This window comes from Hemicordylus capensis, chromosome 2 (genome assembly GCF_027244095.1).
Source record: "Hemicordylus capensis ecotype Gifberg chromosome 2, rHemCap1.1.pri, whole genome shotgun sequence".
NCBI classification, from domain to species: domain Eukaryota; kingdom Metazoa; phylum Chordata; class Lepidosauria; order Squamata; family Cordylidae; genus Hemicordylus; species Hemicordylus capensis.
In genome coordinates this window covers 143158125-143180156 of record NC_069658.1, presented here as the reverse complement: position 1 = coordinate 143180156, position 22032 = coordinate 143158125, and the positions used below count along the sequence as shown (strand labels likewise).

The 22032-nt window shown below is 43.8% G+C and overlaps 2 protein-coding genes across 16 annotated transcripts in view; one reads left to right on the top strand and one right to left on the bottom strand.

The window, feature by feature from the left end:
- The window catches only part of IDUA (alpha-L-iduronidase), an 83827-nt gene extending 67516 nt beyond the window's left edge, over nucleotides 1-16311 (top strand). For 4 of the 5 annotated variants that reach the window (XM_053290599.1, XM_053290600.1, XM_053290601.1 and 1 more), the window contains 5 exons: nucleotides 2952-3077; nucleotides 6200-6276; nucleotides 7285-7385; nucleotides 9830-9950; nucleotides 15710-16311. In XM_053290599.1, coding sequence (XP_053146574.1) covers nucleotides 2952-3077; nucleotides 6200-6276; nucleotides 7285-7385; nucleotides 9830-9927 — 402 coding nt within the window. In that variant the 3' untranslated portion in view covers nucleotides 9928-9950; nucleotides 15710-16311. Of the gene's footprint in view, nucleotides 1-2951; nucleotides 3078-6199; nucleotides 6277-7284; nucleotides 7386-9829; nucleotides 9951-15709 lie in introns of those variants that run through there. The other variant, XR_008315157.1, reaches the window with a different exon arrangement.
- Nucleotides 16312-16750: 439 nt separating this feature from the next.
- The window catches only part of LOC128342768 (purpurin), a 52554-nt gene continuing 47272 nt past the window's right edge, over nucleotides 16751-22032 (bottom strand). For all 11 annotated transcript variants that reach the window (XM_053290622.1, XM_053290621.1, XM_053290620.1 and 8 more), the window contains 5 exons: nucleotides 21190-21310; nucleotides 20129-20265; nucleotides 19465-19577; nucleotides 18954-19166; nucleotides 16751-17005 (listed from right to left, as the gene is read on the bottom strand). In XM_053290622.1, coding sequence (XP_053146597.1) covers nucleotides 16995-17005; nucleotides 18954-19166; nucleotides 19465-19577; nucleotides 20129-20265; nucleotides 21190-21309 — 594 coding nt within the window. In that variant the 5' untranslated portion in view covers nucleotide 21310 and the 3' untranslated portion in view covers nucleotides 16751-16994. The remainder of the gene's footprint in view (nucleotides 17006-18953; nucleotides 19167-19464; nucleotides 19578-20128; nucleotides 20266-21189; nucleotides 21311-22032) is intronic.

The window sequence follows — 22032 nt, the reverse complement described above, 5'->3', positions numbered from 1 at the left end:
GCATCCCACCGGCACCCTTGCAGGAAAGCTGACTCCTGCTTGGTGGATATTTCCAAACATCATGATTTGGACTAAGGGACCGACGACAAATTATCTTGGCAGACTCATGTTTGCAAATTGCAGAGACCATGTGGGGACTTGGGAGAAGCTCTAGGGGAGAGCCAAGTCGTGCTTGAGAAGTATTTCTAGGATAGATTTCTGTACAGAAACAGTTTTTAAGATGGTTCCCTCATAAAGTGGGATTCTTCCCAAACACACTTCTCAGACAACCCTGTAGAGCTGAATTGCCCCACTGGGGCTGTTCTGAGCCCTTTCTTGTGATCAGTGAGAAGGGCTTGAGGGTGGGTGGTGGAGAAGGCTGCTGAAATTTACCTTCCCCGCAGATGACGGCTCCTCCACTGCTGGGCACACTCCCTGCACACCCAGACCATCCTCTGCTGTCCCTGGCAGCGTGGAGGGTCAGGGGCCGGGACGCATTATCCCGGCCCCCAAGAATCCCATAATGTGTGGTGAGTGCACGGTGCAGCAGCAGACAGGTTCCCGTCCCTGCTACAGTGCCAGCTAAAAGCAGCCTGCGCTGCACATGATGCAAAAAACAGGGCTAAGGGAATGCTTGCTCCCTTAACTCCATTTAAAAGGCTAGCTCTGCAGGCAGGTTTTTCACCTGCAGTTTCACACACACAGGCTTGACTGCCTTCAGCCAGTCTTGGCTGCACGTGTAAACAGCCTGACAAGAGCTGTTCTCACTATTATTATTAGGGTCGGAGAAGCCACCTACCCTAATTCGGGAACTGGGCATGCTCCCGATATTTTGACTTGGTGTTAGATAAAAACAAGGTTGGAGGTGGAGAGCTGGACCATCAGTCAAGCCCCAGCTGGGTAAGGACAAGCATGCCCTACTCAGATTCTCTCCCCAGCTTCGGAACCGGGTAAGAAGAAGCTCTCCACATCCCATCTTGCTTTGATCTGACGTACAATCAAATATTGAAAGTGCTCCCAGCCCCCAAAGTAGTAAAGGAGGCTTCTCTTACCCTACTAATAATTGTGAGAACTGTTGCGATAGAGTTAAAGGATCGATTCTGACATAGTATTTTCTTATGAGATCACCCGGCATTCTGTGTGTGTGTCTCCGCCATCAACTTCGCAATGCCTAGACCAATATGAACCAAATTGGGTACAGTTGTAGGGACACATAGGAATGCCTGAATGGCATGGTGTCTGATGATGTCATCCGCTCCAATTCAAGATGACAACCACATGAACATCTGAGGTGCAAGCGGGCTAATTTGTGGACTGCCTAACCCATTTGAACCAGATTGGGTACAGTTGCAGTGAGAGACACACAGGGACACCTCAATGGCATAGTCTGTGATGATGTCATCTACCCCAATCCAAGATGGCAGATGCATGAACATTTGAGGTGCAAGTGGGCTAACTTGTGGACTATCTAACTGATTTGAACCAAATTAGGTACAGTTGTAGTGAGTGACACACAGGGACACCTCAGTGTTGTAGTTTGTGACAATGGCATCCACCTCAATTCAAGATGGCAGACATGTAAATTTTTGAGGCGCAAGTGCACTAACCTTTGGACAGTCAAACCAATTTGTACTAAATTTGCTACAGCTGAATGGGCACAGGGATGCCGCAATGGTGTAGTTTGTGATGAACTGTTGGGATAGAGTTAAAGGATCAATTCTGACATAGTATTTTTAGCCTACTTTCCAGTAGGCTTATGAGATCACCCAGCATTGTGTGTGTGTGTGTGTGTCCCACCTTGCACCCTGATCCAAGATGGTGGATGCATAAACCTTTGAGGTGCTAGTGCACTAACTTGAGGACTGTCTAACTGATTTGTACCAAATTTGGAACAGCTGTAGTGAGTGACACACAGGGACACCTCAGTGGTGCAGTTTATAATGATGACATCCACCCCGATCCAAGATGGTGGACACATGAACATTAGAGGAGCAAGAGATCTAACTTGTGGACCTCAATTTGCACCAAATTTAGTCCGGATGGTGAGATAGTGAAAGGAAAGTAGGCTTAGGGTTATGAAAAAATAAAACTATATTGGAACGCAGGATCCATACAGGTTAAAATGGTTTGTTAGAAAGATCTGAGGGCAGGAGTCAAGTATTCACCCCAGAGCTCACCTAAAAATAGGTTTTGCGTTCCAACATGATGACTTCTTTTTGAGTGTTCTTTCTGTGAAGACAAAAGGCACAACAAAACTTGCCTTGCCCAAACTGACTTAATTACACTTAGCCACTCTTCTTTCAGAAAGCTCAGAGCAGCTGTCTGGGTATCTCCCATCCAGGCACTGGTTAAGCTGAGACCTGTTTAGTTTTAACAGTGCAAGTGTACAGGTGAACCCCGGTCTCCACAGGGGTTCTCTTCTCCACTACAGCTGCGGATAACAACCATGGATACCGAGTCATTGCGTCAGTGGGCCCCGGGGAAGAGGTTAAGTTCCTGGAGTGGGGGGGGGAGGCTAAAAACGGCTGGAAAAGGTAAAAAAATAGAAACAACGTACTGTACCGTGTTCTGCAAGTTGCCAGATGTCCAGCGATGCTCTCCAAAAGACCCAATTCCGCTATTCTTTGGCCCCCCCAAAAATTGCAATTAAAAAAAAAATTGCCAATGATCCACAAAATAGGTCCTGTCCTCAAAATGGTGGCCAGGAATAACCTCAGAGGTCATTTCTGGCCACCCTGAACTGACGGATATGTGGAATTCATCCTTTTTTGACCAGTTGTTTTTTCCGCATATGCCAAGGTCAGGTGTCAATTACCCAACACGGATATGTGAAACCGCAGATGTTGGATCTGCGGATAGCAAGGTTTCCCTGTATCATAGACAATACTCCCTAGCATTTTTGCTTAATCTGTATAAGTTACAACAGAAAAGCTGCTTCTCATCAGCATGTTAGTTGTTTTTTTATTTCATAGGACCCCGTGGTGAGAGGACCATTTCCACTTCCTGAAGAAGGCAATTTGATATTGAAACAAGATCTCCCAGTTCCAGCTGTATTCCTCATCCATATCTGTGCAAGACCTTCCTCTGTTCCTGATCAGGTGGGTACCATGTCTCCTGTCAACTGTTTGCTTAGACTTCTGGAATATTTTATTAGATTCAAAATATTTTTTCCTGAGTGCAATTTAGATAAAGCCTGGAGTTTGAGATGCTTGAAGAACTTGGAACTCATTTTGCCCTGCTGTGTACTAGATACATGTTTTCCCCTTTCATCTATCTGCAAATATGCCCCCTTCAAAGAACCTGAAGAAACCCTAGCCGAGGAGTAGGGAAACATTCCTTTTGTGAAAGATCTTGTTCCTCCCCCTCTCTTGGCAAAGCACCTGCAGAGTGAGGCAGTCGGAATGCTCTGCACTTCATGCTGAAGATTGCCCTCTTTCAAAATGGCTGCCACAGTCACCTTAAAAGAGGCAGTCTGTAGCTCTGAATATGGTGGGATCCTGACCATCTAGCTTGCCAAGAGATGAGGGAAACTATTGCTGGGAATTGCCTAGTCGGAAGTGGCAGTTGCTTCCCATCTTTGTCTGCTTCCCATCCTATCACTAAAATGGTGGACTTCCAGTGTTGCTAACCGTAGAGTTCCAAAATGCTGAACCCTGAGTCTGGTGGGAGCAGCACTGACAGCAAACATTTCGTCTTTGTGGCTTGTGTTGGCAGCTGTGGCAGGTTTAGCCTGGGCTTGGGGTCTAGAGGAAGATGAAGGAGTTGCCCAGGGAGCCCCAGCTGCCACTGCCAGGGCGCTTTCCAGATTACACCCTGCAACAGGGTCACGGCGGATCTCTGAAGTGGGCTTCCACACTTCCTGTGTTGTGACACCACAGTCCCTATGTTGACAACAGGGTGCCGTTCACATTTCTGATGCCTTGTTTAGGATTTAACCGCTGCAATTTATTGCTATAACGTATGTCCGGCGTAAAAAGGTTGCTGTATTTTCCAGTTATTCATTTTTGCAAGACTGCTCCCCCTGCTGGGCACTTTGCTATTTACATTTTGAATGTGATTTGCCCGAACCGAAGCATTTTGCTGCTGTTGAGCGGGTAATCTGGAAAGCACCCAGGTCATGGCATGCCTCTGCCACTCTTCACCCTGCCTGTCTTGGTCTGATTCCCCAGACGTTGAACAGCACCTCCCATCATTGCCAAGCACAATGGCTTTGTGGGTGGAGAAACTGGGAGTTGAAAACATCAAAAAAAGAATCCAGATGCTATATACTAGCGTTTTAGCATCATCATAATAAAACTGCAATTGAAAATTATCCAGACTAGGTTGTATATGATCAATACATCTCTATACACTAATAAAATAGATGAAAAATGATCAATAAAATGTCATTAAAATAGTTTCTATGTATCCAGCTAAAAAGATAGAATCCAATAGTTCATGTCCAAAATATCATGTCCTCAAAAAAAAAAAAAAAAAGTGGGGGGGAGAAGTGTTGATACATGTTCTAAAATAGTCCCAATGTCGTGTTGTGGTTGAGAGATAACGTGTCCAATCCTGATTTTCTCAGTTTGATTTGGATTTATTATATACAACCTAGTCTGGATAATTTTCAACCATCTAGTTTTATTACTATGATATTAAAACATTAGTATATAGCATTTGTATTCTTTTTTAATGTTTTGATACTGTCAAATCTAAACAGGATTTTGTTTTCTGCTGAAGTTGGGAGTTGCCCAACAACATCTGGGAACCCAGAGTTGAGAACTTCTGGTTTAAAAAAGCAGGAGTGGGGAGGGAGTTAAGGAGAAAGCACAAACATGCATCCCATGCTAGCTGGCTCATAAGTCCACTGTCTGGGCTATGTTCTCCCATAGGAACATAGGAAGCTTCCATATACTTAGTGAGTCAGACCATAGGTACCTCTAGCTCAGTATTGTCTACACAGACTGGCAGTGGCTTCTCCAAGGTTGCAGGCAGGAATCTCTCTCAGCCCTATCTTGTAGGTGCCAGGGAGGGAACTTGGAACCTAGAAACTCTTCCCAGAGTGGCTCCATCCCCTAAGGGGAATATCTTACAGTGTTCACACTTCTAGTCTCCCTTTCATATGCAACCAGGGTGGATCCTGCTTAGCAAAGGGGACAAGTCATGCTTGCTACCACAAGACCAGCTCTCCTCCCCAGGGCCATCCCTAGGGGGAGCCGGGGCTGGGGGCGAATCAGCATGTGCAGGGCCTCCTTAACATTTCATATCATTACAGAATCATACTGATTGATGACATACAGTGTAAATAGTGTGAGTGAGGTTTTTAGACATGTCCAACCGGATTGGACATATAATGCATTTCTAAAGAAATAAAAATAAAAAGTACAACACATGTTTCACAGTTCTCAGATGTTCTGGGCTGCAAATCAACTTGAGCATTGAACAAACAAACAAATAATATATTGTTTGTTCCAGAAGTTTTTGTAATTTTCTGCCATGAAACAAGCCACTTATAGGACGTTTTGGATGATTTTTAAACAACAACAACAACAACAATTTGTCTAATTCATTGCAATTTAAATATACATATTCCTCCCACCCTGCCCTACATCTCTGCTCAATACCAAAGCCCTGTGGCAAGCCAATCCCTAAATATTCGGGGGGTGGGGTTGGGTGTATGTGAAAAAGTAACCACAAAAAGGAAATCACATCATACCGCCATTACTAAGGCTGGGCTGGGCAGAGGGTCTTCAGGGAGCTCCAGTGCTGGACACCCTCTCTCTGCCTGCCTGCCTGCCTGCCTCCTTGCTTGCTTCTTTCCTGGGCTTCAGGCTTCAGGGAGACCTGAATGGAGACCTCTCTGGAAGTCCCGCCCACCCGCCGAACAGCTAAGAGGCAGAGAGGCAGAGCTCTAGCAGTTCTTTCAAGCTACATACAGACACTGGGGGAGAGAGGAGGGCGGGCTGCACTGCAGTGTGCCCAGAGCAGGGCCCATGCCAGTGTGGGGCTCAGGGCAATTGCCCCGGTCGTTCCGCCCTAAGGACGGCCCTGCTCCTCCCCTTCTCCACCCCACCCTTGTTTAGCCAGTCATCTCAAGCAGCCTCGTTGTTTTTAAGCTCTCTTCAGCTTTGTTTAGGAAAATGGACTCTCACTCTCATACATTAAAGAAGTTGACTTAATATCCGCTCCCACTTCCTGAACATGCCATCCCTTACCCCAAGCTGCCCTGTCTTGCCAGGTGAGTGGTGTTCGTCTCATCGGTCTCATAAAAGGGCAAGTTCTGGTTACGTGGGATGACAGTTGTGTGCATTCCAAGTAAGTAGCTCTCTAGTTTTGATTTTAATTGTTAACTGGTTTTAATTGTTTTTATTTTGTTGCCAACCACCCTGAGCCATTTTGGAAGGGTGGTATGTAAATCGAATAAATAAATAAATAAAGAGATGTAATATTGTAAGTACCATTAGGTCGGACAAGCATCTTAAATAGCTTCGGGAGCTGGGTGGCTTTTCCTCCCACCTCGTTAAAATGCTGGGTACAAGAGCTGGGTAGGACAGCTACCTAATCGGCTCTTCTCTCACAGACGGTCACTCCCCCATCCTCCGATCTAGGTTTTTTGGAGGAAACGATCGGAAATCAGTAGTGCTCACGGCTCCCGAAGTTGGGTAGGACACTTGTCCTGCCCTCTTAATGATTGTGTGAACTGCTTTTGAGTTTGCTTTAAGTGCTGTTTTACGCATTGTTCAGCATAAATCGGAAATCGGCATTACTAATTTAATAACTGCTATAAATTGTAGAATTGTATAAATTGTAAATTGCACCCCCCTGCTAACTGAGCAAATAAGGCACCTTTCAAAATGGGTGATTCTCTTTATTGAGCAGTGGGAGAGCAACTGGCCCTATCCAGCCCCAGAACAGCATACCTCCAGTGGCTGTTGCTGGTGTTTATCTTATATTTCTTTTTTAGATTGTGAGCCCTTTAGGGACAGGGACCTTTGTTTGTCTGTTTGTTTGTTTGTTTGTTTGTTTGTTTGTTTGTTTCTTTCTTTCTTTCTTTCTTTCTTTCTTTCTTTCTTTCTTTCTTTGTAAACCGCTTTGGGAACTTTTGTGGGAAAGTGGTGTATAAATATCCTTCATATTTGTATTCGTAGCATGGTGTTACAAAGGCCCATTGGGCTTAAGTTGGCTTTGGAATAATTGGGTTTAGAATAGATTTGTTTCATTCCGGTTGAAGTTTTCTGTGCAGGACAACAATATCAAACTCTTTACTCTGAAAACAGCTTGACTTTCAAGCTCCTGTGAAAAGTGTTTATTTTTCTCTCATAGGTGTTTGAAAAAATTTGAAGTGGTGTTCTCACAGGATGGGAAAGCATACCACCCGATCAGTGTCAAAGCCAGCATATTTACAGTATTGGTCTATAGCCCAGGTAAAGCCCACTGTCTGTCATTTTTAGCCTACTTTCCAGTAGGTTTATGAGATCACCCAGCATTCTGTGTGTCCGTCCTCCCACCCCCATCCACTTCGCAATGCCTAGACAAATATGAACCACATTGGGTACAGTTGTAGGGACACATAGTGACACCTCACCTCAACGGTGCAGTGTTTGATGATGTCATCCACCCTGATTCAAGATGGCAGACACATGAACGTTTGAGGCGCAAGCAGGCTAACTTGTGAGCCGCCTAACTGATTTGAACCAAATCTGCTAAATCTGTAGGGGCATATGGGAAAACCTCAGTAGCATAGTTTGTAATGATGTCATCTAGCCCAATACAAGATGGCAGACGCAAGAACGTTTGAGGCGCATGTGGCTAACTTGTTGACTGTCTAACCGATTTGAACCAGATGAGGTACAGTTGTAGTGAGTGACACACAGGGACACCTCAATGGCATAGTTTGTGATGATGTCATCCACCCTGATTCAAGATGGTGGATGTGTAAACATTTGAGGCGCAAGTGAGCTAACTTGTGAACTACCTAACTGATTTGAACCAAATCTGATAAATCCATAGGGGCACATGGTAAAACCTCAATGGCATAGTTTGTGATGATGTCATCTACCCCAATCCAAGATGGCGGACATAAGAATGTCTGAGGTGCAAGTGGGCTAACTTGTGGACTGTCTAACTGATTTGAACCAAATTAGGTACAGTTGTAGTGAGTGACACACAGGGACACCTCAATGATGTCATCCAGCCCAATTCAAGATGGCAGGCACGTAAACTTTTGAGGCACAAGTGGGCTAACTTGTGAACCGCTTAACCGATTTGAACCAAATTTGCTACAGCTGTATGAACACATAGGGATGCCCCAATGGTGTAATTTTTGATGATGTCATCCACCCCGTTTCAAGATGGTGGACATGTGAATATTTGCGGAGCATGTGCACTAACTTGAGGATTGTCTAACCAATTTGAACCAAATTTGGTATAGTTGTAGTGAGCGACACACAGAGACACTTCAATGGTGTCATTTGTAATGATGTCATCCACCATGATCCAAGATGGTGGATGCATTAACATTTGAGGCGCAAGAGATACTACTTGTAAACCTTAATTTGAACCAAATTTAGTCCAGTTGTAGAGATAGTGAAAGGAAAGTAGGCAGATTTGTTCTACTAGAACAACTTATTTATTTTAGAGCCAACACAAACTGAGGTCCTTTCAGTTAGCTAATGATCTTTCCAGTTTCAAACACTTAAATATACCTTCAAATTTGCTTTGTAAAATGTATGTGTGTTTTTAAAACAAAAGCTTCAGCTTAAAGGAATGTTTTTCTAAATTGTAAGAAGAAGGAAACTTCCCATAGCTCTTAAGAAGGCTTGATCTTCTGTGACTCACCATCACAGTGATCCTGGTTAAAGAGTTAACCAGGATTGCTGAGAGACCTGTGGAGCTGGTTGTGAGAATGCAGATTTGACAGGCAATCCTGGTCAAACCGCTGGAGTTAAACCACATGTAACCTGAATAGATAAGCAGGATCAGATCTATGATTATCTGTCCTGGTTAAAGAAGGTTTAACCCAGCAAAGATGCATTCTCACAACCAGATCCATGGGGCTCAGCAGTCCTGGTTATCAGAATTGTGAGAATGCAGCCTGCATTCCTTAAGCAGCAAGATTGCTAGTAAGCATTCTCTAGGTAGGGGGCATGATTCAGGGTGGTATATGTGTACATCTGAACGTTTCTTTCCAAAGGCTCCCCACAGAATGCACAAACTGCTTTTTAAACACACCATTGTTTCAAAAGCAGTCCAGAAATCAGAACTGAGAAAAATGCAGATTGTATTGGTGTATTTCAAAAGTTCTTATGCTAAATCCTCACAGTCCTTTTTGCACTTGGCCGGGGGGTGGGGGTGGGGGGGTCAGTTTAAAAGCTTTTTTGAGGTTGCTGAAAGACAACCTTTGAGGGGGGGAATGGGTGCATGCCACATTCTTGAATTTGTTAGTTCCTCTCCCACCCCCCCACCCTTTTTTTTTAGCAGCCTTGCAGGAATTTGAACATTCCTTGATGGATTCATGGAGTGGGATTCCCATAAATTCAGCTTCCCAAGAGGTTCAATGGTAACAAATTACCACACAGCATTTAAGTGTGTGGCATTCAAGGTGAACCCAGGACTTATGTGTAGATCTGGCCTTGTCTATATTTGCTAATAATCCAGGATGGGGAGATCCACGTCTTCATTGGGATTGTACATCATAATTATGTGCATTCCTAAGCAGACAGTTGAAGCACCTACTTTAAAAAAAAGAAAACAAGAGCTAAATGTAGACATGAACCTACATGTAGAATTATTTTAGAGTAATGATCCCAACCTTCCTTGGCACATCTGAGACCTTAACCTAACGACTCGTGTTGGGTTTTCTTCACAGGAACAACAGTCACTGGATTTTACAGAGTGCGTGCTGTTGATTACTGGGACGGGACTGGCCTGTTTTCTCTGCCAGTATACTACCATGAGACCTCTTAAGAAGGAGCCAGAGTGCCCTGTAGGTAAGACGGATGTTTCAGAATTACACCTGCAGGTGACCATCTTGTAACCTACACACTGCAGCCCTTAAAGCAATGTTGTTCATAATCTTTGGGAAACTCCCTCTCCACTGTTCCCACATTTCTTTCCAGACTTTCTCGGTCTTACTTAATGAAAGACGGGGTATAAATTTAACAATAAAATAAATAAATCTACCAGTGAGCATGTGGAGATTTTTAGCAAGGCAGCTCCAAGCCCTCTCCTGAAATCAGGAGAACAAGGGAAGAGGGGGACAAAGCAGCCACCTCCGCTCAGCTCCTTTCTTGGTGATCCAATGATGGCAGGGCCAGCCCTACCGTTAGCCAGCGTGAGATGATTGCCTCAGGTAGCAGAATTCAAGTGCTTATAAAGCAGGGATTCTCAACATTGTGTCCCCAGATGTTATTGGACTTCAACTCCCATAATCCCCAACCAAAGGCCACTAGGGCTGGGGATTATGGGAGTTGAAGTCTAACAGCATCTGGGGATCCAATGTTGAGAATCCCTGCTATAAAGGATGGCCAGCATGTTAGTTCGGGGCCGTGAAGCTGTGGCCCTCCAGCTGTTTTTGGCCTTCAACTCCCATCATCCATGGCTTGTGGCCACTGTGAATGGGGGTGGTGGGAGTTGTAGGCCAACAAAAGCTGGAGGGCTGCAGTTTAATGGACCTGCGTTAGTACACACAATCTGATACATTGTTCAGATTCTCCAGTTCAGGTACCAAAACATCATGGGCCAGCTCTGTATGAAAGAGCATTCTGAGTAAAGTCTGGATCAGGGATTCTCAAACTTGGGTCCTCAGGTGTTATTGGACTTCAACTCCCATAATCCCCAGCCTCAGTGGCCTGTGGTTGGGGATTATGGGAGTTGAAGTCCAATAACACCTGAGGACCCAAGTTTGAGAATCACTGGTCTGGATCAATGAGGGTCCCTTCAGGATTCAGCCCTCCCAAATCTTGGCTTGTGGGTAGGGAGGCAGACAGAAGCTCCTCCTACCTTAGGATCTTGTCTTAGGAACATAGGAAGCTGTCATATACTGAGTCAGACCATTGGTCCATCTTGCTCAGTATTGTCTTCACAGACTGGCAGCGGCTTCTCCAAGATTGCAGGCAGGAATTTCTCTCAGCCCTATCTTGGAAAAGACAGGGAGGGAACTTGGAACCTAGATGCTCTTCCCAGAGCGGCTCCATCCCCTAAGGGGAATATAGCAATAGCAATAGCACTTACATTTATATACCGCTCTATAGCTGGAAGCTTTCTAAGCGGTTTACCATGATTTAGCATATCACCTCTCAACATTCTGGGTACTCATTTTACCAACCTCGGAAGGATGGAAGGCTGAGTCAACCTTGAGCCCTTGGTTAGGATCGAACCTGCAACCTTCTGGTTACAGGGCGGCAGTTTTACCACTGTGCCACCAGGGGCTATCTTACAATGCTCACACTTCTAGTCTCCCTTTCATATGCAACCCTGCTTAGTAGGCTTAAGGGGACAAGTCATACTTGCTACCACAAGACCTGCTCTCTCCCCCTTCCTTGTCCTGGAACTTTGCATCACACACACATATAACTCCCAGTCCAGATGGTGTGTTACCCTGGCAGGGGGGACTGCCCCACAGTTTGAGAACTTAGGCCTTAAAGGTAATAAACCACCATGCTTGGAGAGAGAGGAATGCAGCTGAAACACCATACAGTATAGCTAAATATTTGTGCAAGGGGAAAAGCCACTATGAAGCTTTAAAGTCTTGCTGAGTAACAGCACTTTTGGCATAATTATGGTTTTTATCTGAAAATGTTTATTCACATGAAAGGAGGTGGGGGTTGGGGAGGGAATCCAGATTTTCACTTTTCACAATGCTTTTTTATATGGCCATGCCAGTATTTGCAGTTGTAACCCATTATTGACTGAAAGACAATCATGGGCGAAACAATCTGGAACAAGAAAAGCTTATAAAGAGCAACTTTTAACCTCAAGCAAATAGCCCTTGTTATGGTACTCTATAAGGACTACTTGAGGGCCACCAGAGAAGAAAGGTGACTTGATGTCACCTAGCCTTACATTTTTGGATGTAGCTCTCAATTGCCCTCTGTCATGATGCCTGGATTCTATGGGTAACGGGAAAAGAGTGCAAAACCCGTGAACAAAAAATAAATGAATAACTAGCTCTCAACACACAGGAAAACAATCAAACGCATCTATATAACACACATAAAAATACATATAAAAATACAATGACATAATACAAAATTGAAATGCAGCATACAATGGAAGAAATAAGAAAGCAATGTATAAAGGAATCCAGGTAGAGTCTGAAATGTCTTCAGAATGAAAAAATGATGAGTACATGCAGTATAGGTTGTAAATCCTCAAATCCAAAAGAGAACGGTGTACTCAGTGAGATGTTGTAATACAATGGAATCACACCAGGGAAAAACCACACTTCACCAAAAGCTTCATCAGGGGCTGGGGTGAACCTTGAGGCTTTAACATGCTTGGATAAGTATGATTGTATAGAAATGCTTCTCTTCCTTTATCTTATACTAATGGGAAACAGCCCCTGATGAAGCTTTTGGAGAAGTGTGGTTTTTCCCTGGTGTGATTTGTCTTCTATCATCAGTCATTATCAGTCATCACAGAGTATGTTGTTTGCTTTCTTTGAATGAAGGATTCATGACTTGAACTATATGCACTTACAACATCTCACCAAGTACACTTTTCCCTTTTGGATTTGAGGATTTATGACCTGTACTGCATGTACTCATCATTTTTTCATTCTGAAGACATTTTGGTCTCTACCTGGATTCCTTTATACATTGCTTTCTTATTTTTTCCATTGTATGCTGCATTTCAATTTTGTATTATGTCATTGTATTTTTATATGTATTTTTATATGTGTTATACAGATGCGTTTGATTGTTTTCCTGTGTGTTGAGAGCTGGTTATTCTTTTTTTTTTGTTCACGGGTTCTGCACTCTTTTTCCTTTTCCCATTCCATGGACCCTGGTTTTTCTTTGTCTGGATTCTATGAGTGCCATGAAGGATTACCAAATCAGTTGTAAAACTTTAAGTGTGCACCCAAACAATTCCAGGGAACCCCTTTTGGGGTTAAAGCCACTTTGAGCATAGATGTCTGGGTATGACAATGTGTGGAGTATCTTTATCCATTGGCTGTTCTATACTGCATTATCTTCTCTGTTTAATTCATTGCAACCTGCTGTACTGGTTACATCTCCATCTTTTCCCCCTGAAGAACTACAGCGCCCAACAGGCATGTATCAAAGTGCCTGGCGGCCCAGGGACAAAATCGTCACGACACGCAATACTATCCATAATCAGAGTGTGCAAGTGCACAGGCCCGAGAGAAGCTGCAGGTCGACTGGGAGTCAGTGGGAGAAGCCTGTCTGCTGCTGCACCCACCATGGGAGGTGGCCTGCACCCCCCGGCAGTGAAGATTATGTGCAGTATGAGTGGTGCTGCTGCGGTGGGTGTGGAGGGCGGTGGTGGGAAACGGGGAAGCAGCGGGCACTGGCGGGGGCCCTTGTGCGCCCCCTGACCAGTCCAGGCCCAGGGACATTTGCACCCCCTTGTCCAATGGATGCTATGCCCCTGGCCCCCAAGATAGTTGGCTGTCAGTATGTGCATCCTTGACTGATGGAACAGAGAAATGCACTACTACCTATAATGAGAGATGGTGGGTTATAGAGACTAAAATCCTATATTACAGGAGTTGCACTGGCTGCCAATAAGTTTCCGGGCAAAATACAAAGTGGTGGTTATAACCTATAAAGCCCTAAACAGCTTAGGCCCACGGTACTTAAGAGAGCGACTTCTTCTGCATGATCCCCATCGCCCACTACGTTCATCAGGGGAGGCTCGTCTGTGGCTACCTTCATGTCGTTTCGTGGCCACCCAGGGACAGGACTTCTCTGTTGTCGCCCTGAGACTTTGGAACGCGCTTCCCGTGGGAATAAGAGTCTTCCCATCTCTAGCGGCTTTTAAGAAGTGTCTAAAGACATCTTTTTACCCAGGCCTTTTAGCTTTTTAACTTTGTAACTTTTTAAATTTTGGATTATTTACTGATTTGTTTTAAGCTGTTTTAAATATTTAATTGATTTTAATGTTTTGTTTTTATTTGTTGTGAACCGCCCTGAGACCTTGGGTTGGGGCGGTATAAAAATGCAATCAATCAATAAACAATAAATAAATAAATAAATAAATAAAAGTGTGCGTCGGGAAACTTCCAGTTCCAAAACGTACCTTTGGCATTAACTCACGAAGTGGGCCTTAGGCAAGCCCAGGTATCCCACACAGAGACCCACCCCTATCTGCAAAATAGGAATGATTTGAATACTAGCCTGCCATACAGAGTTATTGTCAAGGTTACTGAGAGAGTGGCTCACATACAGTGCTTCACACCGCCCATGGGAGAGTGGAGCATGCACATCGGCGCCGCGTGAGTCAAAATCACGTCCTCGCTTTTCTTCAACTCCAAAAAGCTCCATCACTACTACTGTAACAGTTGTATCTCTGCTGCAGCGATAGGCCTCCCATTATCCCCAGTGGCTAGGGAGGGTGTGATTTTGACTCACACAAGGCCAGCATGACCGCCCCACTCTTCCATGGGCAGGGCACTATGCTGTATGTGAAGTGCTTTTAAGCACTGCATAACCCCATAAAGCCAAGTAGTATTCCTGGCTGACATACCATGCAAAGATACATCAGCCCAGTTATGTTGCATGCTGATAATGCAGCAACATTACTGGGTTCATGTTACACAAGAATAAGCTTGCTCTTTTGTAATGTTATTTGTGCAACTTGAACACACTGTTACTGGGTTGATGTACCCTTGCACTGTTCCTAATATGTTGCCTCACAAATTTCAAAGGATGGCTGCTACTGCAAGAAAGTCAAGGGCACCTGCAAGCTCAGTGAGGTTAGCAGAAGCTGTACAGTATTGTCAGATGCTTGAAGTAGGGCTGATTAGGATGGCCACATATTAAAACTAGAATATTATTGATTGATTGATTAAGTACATTTGTATACCACCCTATACAAAAACATGTCCCGGGCCAGTTCACAGTCTAAAAACCATTAATACATTAACACGATTAAAACCATTTTAAAATGCAATAAAAACTCTAAAAACCAAAGCTTTAAAACTATGGTGTGTACGAACATTTCTGCAGTTGGGGCAAAACCAAAATAGCATTATGGGGCTTATTGCAATAAAATATGGGGGTTATTAATAAGCATTATGGGGCTTATTGCAAAAAAATAAGGAGTAGGAAAGCAGGTCACGGATGTGTAATGAGCATTCTAGCTTTATTGTCCATTTCCATTTTCAAGAGTAGGGATGACAAACATAATGACAATATATGTCAAGTTTCTGGATAGGAACTCCCTCCTGTTTTTTTCCTGTTTTGAAAGCATACTTGCTGTTGCTCTTTGCTGCCTGCAGAAGCCCTCCTTTCCCTCTACCTTTGAAACTGAAAACAGGACTGATGGTGTCTGAATGAATTTCAGTCTGTCTTCACAGAAAATATGGACAACTCAACTATATTGAGTTTTCTGCTGGTTAGAGAAAGAGCTCTTGAAATATGGTGACAACCCAGTTGCTTATCCCTGGACAGGATTTACCTAAAATATTAAGTTGCACGATACTTTATAGGGGGAAATTCAAATATTTAAGCTGTTTCTTTTTGGCATTCAGCTACCGTAATCTGTTTTTTTTTCTTACCACCAGAGATCTCCTCCAAAACGGAGTATATGTCAGACTCACAGACATGTACTTTGAGCCAGGAGGCAGGCTGAAAGTGATAATCTGTGGCAGACAACCGGGCAACCTCCCGCCGTGATCAGTTACTCAGACTGAGCAAATGCAGCAGCTCTGGGAGCTTTATATCATAGGCCTTCTTGTATCACCGGACTTCCCAGACCAGGAAGATTATGGGCTGTGGTATGAATGCCCTGACTGGATCTGTTCCTTCTGGTGGAAGAGGAAGCCAATGGCTGGTTCACAGAGTTTCCAGCTCAAGCGCTACAGTACCCACAGATAAGCAAACATAATGCTGAACATATGCAGAAAGAAGAAAAGTGAAGCGACTGAAAGAATGGCATGCTGGAAACATGGAGGGGCCGAGGTAGAAATACCAAGCTGCAACCTGTACTTAAAGGCACAGGGCCATCATTTTAAGTGGTGTTCCTATAAAGCCACATGAAAACCGGCTTTTCAGGAATAGACTTGCATTTTCTGTATTTGCAGATTTATGGAAATGCAAATGTTCACCCTGGATGCTTAATATAATTTTTAAAACTGCACATTAATAAAGTTTTAAAATAAAGAAAGAGTTGCTTGTCTTTACAGTGGAGAGCAATCACTGCTCGAGGTCATAGACTCCCAGATGTTTGTTGATCAATTGGAGACTGTATCCTGTGATTCAATCCCAGGTACAAGAACTATGCGCAAGTACAATATTTTTCTGCCATGGCAATTCCCTTTAATGTGGAAGTATGATTGTGAAAATATTCACATGCTTATTTTGTGCTAGTAGGGAAATGCATATCATGTCAACATCAGGACAGGGGATGAGTTTAACGGGGAGGACAGAACTTGACACACAGCTGCCATTTCTGGTGGCAGCTCGTCTTCTTTATAACATGTTGCTCTGCTTTTTCTGTAGGAAAAAGGGTGTGTGCAGGCTACAGCCAGAAGGTTCCTGAATAACTCCCACCAGAAGTACTCAACATGCAGCTTTGCTCATGTGAACATAGTCCAAGAAAGCAGTTTTAAAGTTTACTTAAAAACATTTATTGACAAATATTACAGTAATACAATTATTTGAGTTAAGACAAGCAAAGTTATGTGTTGCACTTAAGTGCAAAATTAAAATAAAATTAAAACAACCCAACATTTAGATTTATTTATTTTTTTGGAGAAAAAGTTCTAATCCAAACTATATGTGAAATACAATTCAAGATGCAGAGATCAATCCTCCTCTGCTCCAGCTCAGGATTGGAGGCTTTTTGATTTAACAGGCCCCTGTAGAGAGAAGTAAAATAAGCACTTAGTTGTTGCACTGTCATAAGAACACTTAGCATTGTGATAAAGTGTGGAGCGAGCAAATAGAAGGTTCTCTCTCTTTCTCTCATAATTCTGAAACTTGGGGTCTAATTGGTGGTAGATTCACTACTGACAAATAAAAGTATGACTTCACACAATGAATACTTAGTACATGGAATTCATTGCTAAAAGTGGTGACCGCTAGCTGAGACAGCATTTTAAAAATGTAGACAAATTTATAAGGACATTGATTAATATTTTTAGACTGCTTTTCAGTCAGGGATAGGTCTATAAACAGCTGTTTGCCATAACAGCTAGATGCAGCCTCCATAACAACTAGAAGCAGGATCTCTCTGAGCTGCAAAAGCTGAAAGTAGCTATATCAATCTTGTTTCATTTGTGACATTCCTGAGAATATTTGGTGTATGCTGTCTAGACCAACCCTTGGCTTGACCCAGCATAGGAAGTTCTTAAAATGGAATTTCAGGTATCAGACACACCAAATAGGACAGTAAACATTCATCGTTAGGATGCTACAGGCTCCTGCAGTCAACATGCATACAAACAGATGTCTATCCATACAGAGGTATTCAATAGGTGTCCCTCTCTTTTAACTTCAAAATAGTATTCAGTAATAGGGGTGTTCACGAACTGTTTGACATCGAACTGGGCCGCAACAAACTGGGCCGGTTCAATGGTTTGATCGCAAACCAAACCAGCCTCCAGGAGAAGCAGGTCGGTCCACAATCGAACCAAACTGAGCCCGGTCCATTGCGGACTGGTTAATCTGGTTCAACGGTTAGAGTGGCTATGCTTGTAAAGGGGAATCCAGTGAGGATTCTCCTTTACAAGCAAAGGGGAATCCTGCCTTGAAAAGGCTTCTAAGGGCAGACCGGGGGAGGGGAGGTGGTGGTGAGAGGGTACTTTTAAAAGTAGGGGCTTTCCAAATTCTGCAGTGGCGGCCATTTCTTGAAACCCTGGCCCTCCCCGCTCCCAGCGGCCCAGTGGTGCAATTCTGGGATGCACAGAGGCCATTTGCATGACTGCTGCACATCCATGGAGGTCATGCAAATGGCTTCCATGTATCCGCAGAGGCCAAAACCTTGCCACTGGGCTGCTGCAGGGAGAGCGCCAGGTTTTCGAGGAGTAGCTGCTGGCGCCAGATTCAGTAAGCATCTACTTTTAAAGGTGCCCTCTTGCTGCCTCCCCCTGCACCCCCTGGCTACTGTTAAAAGCCTTTTCAAGGCAGGATTCCCCTCTTCTCTTGTAAAGGGGAATGCTCACTGGATTCTCCTTTCCAAGGGTACCCTCTCAGACCATTGAACTGGTTCGAGCCGGTTCAATTGAACAGACCAGCTGGTTGGTTCAACTGAACTGGTTTGCAGACCAGTGGTTTGGTTCAAATTCAGTCCGCATTCGAACTGAACTGCAAAAATCGGTCCGTGCACACCCCTACTCAGTAACCAACGCCAAAAAGCTGGCAGACCACAATATGAATTTTTCACTTATTCCTGAGGCCAAATTTCGCACTATACTTAAAACACATGTAATGGTAACTCAACAGTCCATATTTTTTCAAACCGTCCACAAAAGAGGAAAATCTGCTTCAGAAGAGGGTGTGTGAGTGAAGAAGCAGTAAGAGAGGTGGCTACTTCACCATTTCTCCCCACTACAAATTATCCCCTGTGGAGTGTTAAATGTATGTTTGGCCTTGCGGAGGAGTCTCCCACTGCTTTAACTCCTAACATATGTGCTGATGACACACACATGAGGTTTCTGTTGGGGAGCTGATTAGGTCATTTGCAACTCCTTTAGGACCATTGACCTCATGCTGAGTCCTCTAATGCCTTTGTCGGTCAGCTACCCACAGGGGTGCATCTCAGAGGGTTTATTGAGCTTTCTTCAAGAAAGGAATATTTCAGAATACCTGACTGTAGCACAGGCTGGAACTGGCCAGACATGCAGATTTCTTCCTGCTTTTGGCGCACAATGCGCTGAATTGCTGGGGGAAGACCACGGGGGTTGCGGGAGAAAATGAGGGAGTAGCCATCATCGCAGGATCCATCCTCTTTTAGACTGCGGCAGGCATAGGTGATGGCATAGTTATCGTAGTCTGTGTCAATCACCCAGTAGTTGTCACCTGAAACCATATCAAGAGAGCTTGGGTCAAGAGAGCAGGAGATGAAGCAACAGTGGGAAGGAGGCCAGCCCACAGCTCCTCCTCCCCTATCAGTATGGCAGCCACATTATGGGCTCTTTCCATGGGTCTTCTGCTATTATCAGAGCAGCACAGGGAGAATACACACTACAGAGGCTCCCACATTGTTAAAGTAATACCAGAAGGGGCCTAGACACACCCAAGCACCTCATTTTGGCTCCTTCCAGAATTCTCCTAACCCTTTATCTCCACATTTTCAGCCATAAGCTCCCTTGCTCACCTCCACTTGACAAATAGCTCGCCAGGCCTTGGTAATTCATGAACATTTTTGCTGGAGTGGTGGGGTCAGGTACTGAGTATTGGGCAGCCATGTCAGCACAGATCACCCAGAATCTGAAATAGGAAGGTGGTAAGACAAATTATAATACAGACATACAATAGCTTGCTGCTATTTTGCCTTCAGCATGATCCACTTGCTTTCTTTTCTCATTGCAAGATGTGTTTATTAACACAGAGGAAAAGCCTTGACATACCCCAACCCATCTATGTAAACCACGTTGGGAACTTTTGTTGGAAAGCAGTATATAAATATTCGTAGGAAGAGGAGGCGGCGGCAGCATTGCCCTCACTCCAAACAGGCTTTCTTACGATGCCATATAGTCAATTTGATTTAGCCATAAGGAAAGCCAAATCAGACATGTTTGCCCCATTGTGAATGTTCCCCCAAAACAAATGCTGAAATGGGAACATCTGATTTGCAGGGACAAAGTTTGTCCCAAAATACCCTTTCCCCCATTTTGGCTTGGCCTTACAGGCAAGAATTAGCCACAACAGTATACACTTGCCATCTTGATCTCAGAAAAGGAATATGATGACATTTTAGTGGGTGACCCCATTAAGCACAGAAACAGCAATTGTCTACTTCTGGTCATCTCATGACTCACCCAAAAAGCTTAACTCTGCCTTTGGAAGATGCAATCATAGTGCCATCCTCCTCAATGGTGTATTCAGCTGAGATGTTATCCTGCAGAAATAGGCCTTCTGGGTCTTTCTTGGCCAGGGCATACCATTTGCCTGCATACTAAAAGCAAAGGACATATAAGGCTTCCAAGATGGACAGTTACCACATGGCATCAAATCAGAGTATTATTAATCGGGACCATAGGACTAAGCTAGCAGTCAGGTCATCAAAAGACTAGAGCAAGCGGAGACATAAGTTTTGGGCGGTATAGAAATATGTTAAACAAACAAACAAACAAACAAATATTTATCATCCAGATCCAAACCTTAAGCAATTAAGCCTCAGTTTGAGTGTAAAATCTAGTACTGTCTACTGGCATCCTTCCAAAGAACTTCTATGAAATGGCTGAGGCGGAGTTTACACAATCAGCAGATTCAAATGGTGAAGCTTTCCTGCACTGTACCACTCCAGGATGCAAATGCGATTTGCATCCTCATCACCAGTCTTGCCTGTATGACCACCTTCCTTTATATATTACCAGAGCATTTTTCACACAAGGCTTTTACAGCCCTTTAGCTCGCCTCTCCTCTGGAATGGAGGGTGTGCGTGTGCGTTCACATATTGGGCATATTTACCCCGAAGTCCCTGCGAGCTACTGGGGAGCACTTCACACACAATTTGGGCTTTTCACTGAACCTCCGTGCCTTGCCCAATTTATATCCCGGGTTAAAAAATCCACTTTTTGAGTCAGTTCTTTGGGACAACTTCGAGTTCGCAGTAAACTCGCGATAAAGCCTGCTGCGTGAGGAACACCCAGCAGCAGCAGAATGGAAGGAGCCACACCACATCGCAGGTTCCCAGTAATTTAGACGTGAAGTTCAAAAAGCTGGAGAAATTTGAGAACCTTTTGCTAAACAACTGAAAGGTTGCTTTCAGAAACGTGGTGCTCTTTTCATGTTCACAGACACACCCCAGCCACCGCCCATGATCTGCAATGAATGATCATTCTGCCTTTCAGACATATTAGGAGGTGTTCATAGTTACCCTCTTGGGGTCAAAGTCCTCCTTCACGGTGAAAGATTCCACTGTACATGAAGGCTGCGCCAAACAATAGTCAATAATGGCGATGAGGATCACCAGGAATGTGTACTGGGCGTATTTCATTCTGTAAAGCAACACAGCTGTTCAGTATCAGAAAGAGACTTGTTCATATGTTCAGCAAAACATTTATGTATGAAATGCCACAACATCCAGATGAATTTATTTATTGTTAATTATTGGATGTTCTATTTGTGTTGTTGCTGGAGATAGTCACCCAAGTCCTAGCAACTGCATTTAACTAGGGGTTAACTTAACTTTTGGCATTCTTGGCACACTGTGAAATCTTTACTATCTCCAAAATGCAAAACTTGCTGTTACTGCCAAAAGTTAGGGATGGGGACACCAAGTGTTTGCTGAGCACATCCCCTGTTAGTCACAAAACACTATATTTAGCAACACAAAAGTGTAATATTGTAAAGTTGTACTGTCCCAATCATGTTTTTTAAAAGAAAATTAATAGTATAGTTGAACTAATTAGTCTGTGCCAAATTTTGTTTTCCCTGTCAACTACATCTATTGCTCTTCTTTACATATCTAATAAGGACTAGAAAAATCCTTTTATTCAATTTTTTGCTTTCTTGAAGCATTTTACCACCATGTACAATCATAGTACAATTATAAAGATTGACTAGTCTGCATTTACCCAGAAAATATGACTGTTTGAATCAGACAAGGTTATCTAATTTCTGTTTATACCCTTTTGTGTCATTTATATACTGCAAATTCTGCAGTGACTGACTTTCATAAAGCCTTTTCCTCATTAACTTGAGGAAGTTGCTTCTCCCA